The sequence below is a fragment of the Triticum dicoccoides genome, chromosome 7B, assembly GCF_002162155.2.
Source record: "Triticum dicoccoides isolate Atlit2015 ecotype Zavitan chromosome 7B, WEW_v2.0, whole genome shotgun sequence".
NCBI classification, from domain to species: Eukaryota; Viridiplantae; Streptophyta; class Magnoliopsida; order Poales; family Poaceae; genus Triticum; species Triticum dicoccoides.
This window is the reverse complement of record NC_041393.1, coordinates 474,055,902-474,062,838: the sequence shown is the minus strand read 5'-3', so window position 1 is coordinate 474,062,838 and position 6,937 is coordinate 474,055,902. Positions and strand designations below refer to the sequence as shown.

The 6,937-nt window shown below is 43.1% G+C and overlaps 1 protein-coding gene across 1 annotated transcript in view; it reads right to left on the bottom strand.

Moving 5' to 3' along the window:
• Positions 1 to 651, bottom strand: part of LOC119338291 (ribosomal RNA small subunit methyltransferase-like) — a 2,279-nt gene extending 1,628 nt beyond the window's left edge. The window contains exon 1 of the mRNA XM_037610584.1: positions 202 to 651. Within this exon, the coding sequence (XP_037466481.1) occupies positions 202 to 522 (321 nt within the window). The 5' untranslated portion in view covers positions 523 to 651. The remainder of the gene's footprint in view (positions 1 to 201) is intronic.
• Between the last annotated feature and the right edge of the window lie 6,286 nt (positions 652 to 6,937).

Sequence of the window (6,937 nt, the reverse complement as noted above, 5' to 3'; positions counted from 1 at the left end):
GAAGTTCAGCTAAATGAGCCCAACATCATACAACCCCGAATTCCCCGTTTACCGCCAAAAACAATCTCTGAGCAGTCTATTGCAGAGCAAGCACAGTAGAAACAGATACAGCAGCATAGCACAAATCACTGAATTGTCTGCGAAAAACAAATTTTCCACAAATATGAGAAGAATAGGAGCCACAAAGGAGAGCCCTTGTACCTTGAGGCGTGAGGAGAGGGGGTGCCCCTGGAACCGGCGGCTCAGCTCGAGAACCATCCGCGGGTCGAGCTCGACGGCGACAACGGCCTTGACGCCGGCCTCGAGCAGCCGCTTGGTGAGATTTCCCGTTCCGGGCCCGATCTCGAGGACGGTGTCGGTCGGCTTGAGGCCGGCCTTGGCGATGATGGAGTCCACCAGCGCCGGGTTCCGCAGGATGTGCTGGCCCTTGGACTTCTCGAACGGGATCCCGCCCTGCAGCCGCGCGCCGCCGCCGCCGCCACCGCCGCCGTGTCGCTTCTTCTGGATCTTGCCGCCGGCCATGGTGGTGTTATTCTGGGGTATACTCTCGCGCTTGACTGGGGAGGAGGAGGTCTCAGCGGTGGTGAGGCGGCGGCCGTCTGTGGCTCGCGCGGGGAGTGGGCAGAGAGAAGAAGCGGCTAGGGTTTTGGGGGCGTCAAGAAAAAATGACATTTCCTTCATCTTTTTTATAGTTATAAGTAATCGAAGCAGGCCGGCACTGATACAGCCCAAATGAAGCTGATAGGCCCATGATATAGGGAGCTCCTAATTGGCGCCTGTTGCGCCAGTTTTCCTTCCTGGCTCCGATTGGGCCGGCCCATCTGCTCAGCACAGTAGCAGACCTAGCAGGGCGCGAGGAACCGTAGCGATATCAGTTAATTCAGCGATATCAGTGTAGCGATTCCAAAAAAGTTTGCTCATTTGAAAAACGTGAACTTAAAAGAAAGTTCATAAATTCGAAAAAGTTCGTACAAATTAGAAAACTTCACGAATTTGAAAAGAAGTTCATGAAATTTCGAAACAAGTACACAAATTTGAAAATAAGTTCATCAAATTTGGAAAAAGTTCATTGATTTTCAACAAAAAGTTCATTAATTTTCAAAAAGTTCATTGATTTTGAAAAATAGTTCATTGATTTGAAAAAAAGTTTCATCAATTTTAAACAAAAGTTTCATCAAATTTTAACAAAATTTCATGAAATTAAAAAATGTTCATAAATTTTAAAAAAAGTTCATAATTTTCATTCATTTTGAAATTTTTTTATCGATTTAGAAAAAAAAATCATCGAGTTTGAAAAAGGTTCATCAATTTTGGAGAAAAAGTTCATTGCCTTGAAAAAAGTTCATCGATTTTGGAAAAAGTTCACGATTTTAAGAAAGAAAAAAAAGAAAAAAATAATAAAAGGAAAAGGAAAATGAAAAAGGGAAAAAGAAAAAGAGAAAGGAAAGACAAAAGAAAAAGAGGAAAGGGAGAACTGAGCACAACTCGCATAGCGGGCGGGTGATTAATGCGTTATATCGAGTATAAGGAGATCCCATGTTTGAGTCTCTGCGCGTGTTTCTTCTTTTTTTACAGATGAAAAAAAGAAGCTAAAACATGTCGGCCCAGCTCGGAGGTGGGAGTGCGCCCGATTACATGAACACCTATAACAAGCGCAGAGGGGGCCGTTTAGGATTTGCCCATGATATATCCAGAAACAGTTTTTTTAACCTGGTGCTCATTTGACAGCACATGGATGGTGTTTTCTGTTTTCTTTCGAACGGGAGAGCCAGAGAGGGTCCAGAAGGACCCCTGAAGCTGAAATAATATTGAAGTGGTGGTACACACGCAATTACAAGAGGACCCAAAACTAAACCTAAAGAGCAAGCTAGTGCTTGACTTTCACATGGACGACCAACAACGATGAGATGGAAAACATGATCGGGTCCCTAGCATCCTCTTCATGGATGCAATCTTGTCGTCACCGGGGATGGCATCACTTGGGACGACGAAGCCTCCATGTCACCTTGTCGTGGACCCCATGTGAAGATGCATTGCCTCCCTTTTGGGTCCTTGGCCGCGAGGTGGAAGAAACCACCCTTCCTCCAACGTGTTCGGTGGCACGATGGAGTCGGTCGGCAGCCAAGCAACGTGGTTGGTGACATAGCCACTCCCAAGCAGCCATCGGAAATGATTACAAACTTGATCTAGAGCTTCATTTCCCCCGCTCCAACTCCACCATGGTGACCTTAGAAGCGAAAGAGGGAGTGGAGCAAGCACCTTGGGAGCAATGATACAAGCTAGTTTATTGGTGGAGTTGCGGGCGATCGCTCCACAACTACAACGATGTGCTCGGGATCGATCTAGAATAGCCTTAGTGCATCTCAGCATACCTATAAGTTGGAGTCCAAAAACTAGTTTTAGGGTGGTTTCGAGATTATTTTTTTCTACTTTCCAGCAGACCAAAAACTGGAGACCAAAAATTTGGTCTTTTTCTACCACACATATTTGTGAATATGCAATGTTTTAAATAATACCAACTCATGTAAAATTAATCTGAAACAAATAAAATGCACAAAAAACTTAATTGTTACATAGTTCATCGACCCACAGCCCTAAATTCAACTTAATTGTTCATCAAACGTTACACCAAACATATAACATGGTGCAGCAGAATTGTGAGGGTCGCTCGGCCGCTAATTGATTAGTCCGTTTTTGCAACACTTGTTTATGCATAATAGTGGTAGGTTTGTCAGAAGTTTCCACGCTTGTGTTTCCTTTTCCTAGTTTCACCAGGTTCCGAAAGAGAACGGTATTTTTAGCACTCATTCCTGGGGTGAAAATCATGCTAATTGACGTCATAATAACCTTCCACGCGGAAAGGAAACCAACTGGGGCAAAAAATGACAGAAAATAATCCAGAGGAGAAGATGACATTTGGTACGAGCACGGACGCTCGTGGCTCTACTTGTACCACACAGTGGCGCCTCTCCTTGATTGACTAATTCAACCCCGTGTGATCGGATCTCGCAGAAGACAAAGAGAGAGACCAGAAATACCATCCGAAAACTAGAAATCCTCACCCGCGGAAGGGGTCTGAAGGATGAATCGGCAGAAGGGCACTGCCACACAATCACCTCGACCAAGGAGACTACGACATTGATCATCATCATCATCTCCATCCACGTCCTTAGCATTAATCCCTTCAGACATTACTTTGTAATACCGGATCCCTGTTGTGGATTAATACATATATTACATTAATCATTCATTTGTGATTGCCATGAACTCTTTTATGTTTGATTTTTGTATCTATGTACGAGCAAAGAAGGATACATGCCGGTCAGTCCATGTGTTCTAGAGCAGTAGCGAACAACCAAAGCTCAGTGGAAACACCAGGAGGCAGTTCCCTATAGGAAAGGCTACCAAGACAGATAACTAGGTGTCATTTCAAAACATACACACAATATGCACGATATGTGTAGATACAACCATCACAACATAACTCTATAACTCAAAGTATTTATTTAATAGACTCTGATGAGCCTTGCATAGTATGATATTTAAAACATGGGTCTCATGACCCAACATACAAAGTCATACAAGCAACAGAAGCATAAACATGTCTGAGTATAGACAACTACAAAAGAAAATGGCTGAGAAGCCTGGCTATCTACAAGACCCTCCATAGGAATCAGATCTCTGTCTGGGATTCCCAAGCTAATCGGTCAACGTCCAACTCATCATTGAAAGAACTAGTGAGACTAACGTCTCCTCTGAAAAACATAAATCAAACAACAGTGAGTAAAAAGGTACTCAACAAGACTTACATCAGAACTATCAACTTATGCATCAATGTCAACAATGGGGTTGTAAAGTTTAACTGCAGCAAGCCAGCTTTTACTCAGTGGCTATCCTGAACTACAACTACAAGTAATTATTTAGGGTGAGAGAGCACACACGAGTCCATATATTCACCATATCAATACACCACTGTGGATCCTCTCCCGTCTCCCTACGAGAAGGCCATCCATAGCACTCACACTTATCTTCCGCATTTTAGAGTATCCATTTTACCCTGCAGGGGTGTACTTCTTCACACACACACTCCCACAACTTACCACCATATACATGTCATGTATCTCGGCAACCTTCAAGCAAGGGTGTCAGCCACAACCTGACTAACCACACAAGACTATAGTCCAGGTTTATCGCCTATCTGAGAACTGACACGTAACGGAAGTCCGGTCGAAGTTTCCATCACGGCCTCAAACGATGTGAGCAGGTTTCCCAAGCCCACCAAATGGGTGCCACTTGGTACACTGTGCCACATTGTCTCTGCCGCATCATAGCCCACCCCTAAGGTCAGTGCTATGCACGGCCTCCAACACATATCCTACAAACAACAGAAACTTGGTGCGACTCCTGGACAAGGATCAAGGTGATTAATAAGTTGAGTGAATCAATTAAGGATCCCAATGTGTGGTAGTAACTGTCTTGAATCACAAACACAGAACTCAGTCCATGAGGATGGCCTAATGAGATAATCCACCATGTACTCCTACATGGCCTATCATTGCTACCTTTACCAAATCATGTTCACACACTTAGCTTTCACACGGTAGGACATGAACACAGCCATTCCAATTCATCGCCCAGATGGATCATAACCGACACAACTCTAAGCATAGCAGGCATAACAAGCAAGCATGGATGAGCAGGCACAACATGTCTCAAGCAATTCATTCTCATGCTAGGAGGCTTTAACTATTTATTGTGGAAAAGACAGGTGATGCAGAGGAATGGGTTCAACTACACAACATGTAAAAGTTGAATCATTCTTGTCCTAATGTAGTAAAAGAGAGCAAGAGCGAGAGCGTGGGATTGTATCAAAGTGATCAAGGAGGGAGTTTCTTGCCTGGCACTTCTGAAGATAGTATAGCTCTTCATTGGTGCCAACGATCACAACATCGGAATCGTCTTCTACCGAGAAGGAACAAACACCGACAAACAGAGAAGGAACACAGTCAGTGCAATGCAACAATGTGATGCATGATCATGACATGGCAAAATGAGTATTGTTTGAGCTAATGCATTTAGCAACCAGATTAAATGAAGTTGGTTTGAACCAAAGGTTCAAATTCAAACTCAATATGTGGTTATTTAAATGTCATTTATTTGATTTGCCCTAAACAATAGCCAAAAGTTGTTCTAACATGCATGAAAATGGCATATACAGATTCTTCATATTTTTTGATAATTTTTCATATATAAATTATTTCATTTGGAGTTATGGTTGATTTTTCTATGATTTTTAGAAGTTTGTAACATTTTCTAGAATTTCAAAGTCATTTTTTAATTTGAAATAATCTAAAAATGACTATTGCGTCAGCATTGCGTCAGAGTGACATCAGCCAGCGAACAGGGACGGTCCAGGTCAAACCTGACCAGTAAGACCCACATGTCAGTGAACCCAGTGGCTAATTCCTGTTAATCCTGTGTTGACCCACACTTTGACCCGTTGTGGGTAGGGGTGGGCATAAAAACCGACCAACCGAATACCGAACCGAAGTCGAAACCGAAAATACCGAATTTTCGATTTTTATTACTGCAACACTTAAATTTGGTTTTTGGTTTTAGTAACCAAATATACATCGCTCGATTCAGTGTTATACCGGATAACCGAAAGGAAAAAACCGAAGCTCAGAGATTCAGTGTGATTCTCCATCATGCATGTCTCGCCACACGTTCGTGGTCACATGCGCGTGTTTAGCCACACACAGTCTACGAGATGAGCGGTCAAAACGCTTTGTCTCACGTACTAATACTTTTATAAGTGATCAAAAATCCTTGTACATACACTAGGAAGCCATAGTTTCAACGTGATGGACATGGGTCGGCCACCCCTACACCATAAATTGGTGGCTGCTCAGAGTTAGTGCACGGCTTTTGTCATTTGAGAGCAACCCACCTCCGAATCCTTTGAGAGAGAACCCTTGCGAGGACAAAGCCCAAAACACCCAGAGCCAAAGAGTGTTAGGCATCACTAAAGTCTTTCTGGCCGCGTGATCTGAAGAGATACTACACTTGAGGATTGTGTATCCTCCGGCCGGTTAGGCGTCATGTTCTAAGGACCCAAGAGTCATTGTGGATCGCCGGTGAACAGAGTCTATGAAGGTTTGGAAGTCTACCTTGAAGACTTACCAGAGTGATTGGGCGAGGACTAAGTGTCCTTAGCTCAAGGGGAGTAAGGTGAAGACATGGTTGCTACGTATCGAGCTTGCGTTGGTTTTCCCCGAAGAGGAGAGGGTGATGCAGCACAGTAGCGTAAGTATTTCCCTCAGTTTTTGAGAACCAAGGTATCAATCCAGTAGGAGGTCACACGCAAGTCCCTCGTACCTGCACAACACGATAGCAACTCACAACCAACGTTTAGGGGTTGTCAATCCCTTCACCATTACTTACGAGAGTGAGATCTGATAGAGATAATATTTTTGGTATTTTTGATAGATAGATGCAAAGTAAAAAGTAAAGGCAAAGTAAAAACAAAGCAAGTAAATAAAGTGATATAGATTGATATGATGAGAATAGACCCGGGGGCCATAGGTTTCACTAGTGGCTTCTCTCAAGAGCATAAGTATTCTACGGTGGGTGAACAAATTACTGTTGAGCAATTGACAGAATTGAGCATAGTTATGAGTATATCTAGGCAATGATCATGTATATAGGCATCACGTCCGTGACAAGTAGATCGAAATGATTCTGCATCTACTACTATTACTCCACTCATCGACCGCTATCCAGCATGCATCTAGAGTATTAAGTTAAAAATAGAGTAACGCCTTAAGCAAGATGACATGATGTAGAGGGATAAATTCATGCAATATGATAAAAAAAACCATCTTGTTATCCTCGATGGCAACAATACAATACGTGCCTTGCAACTCTTTCTGTCACT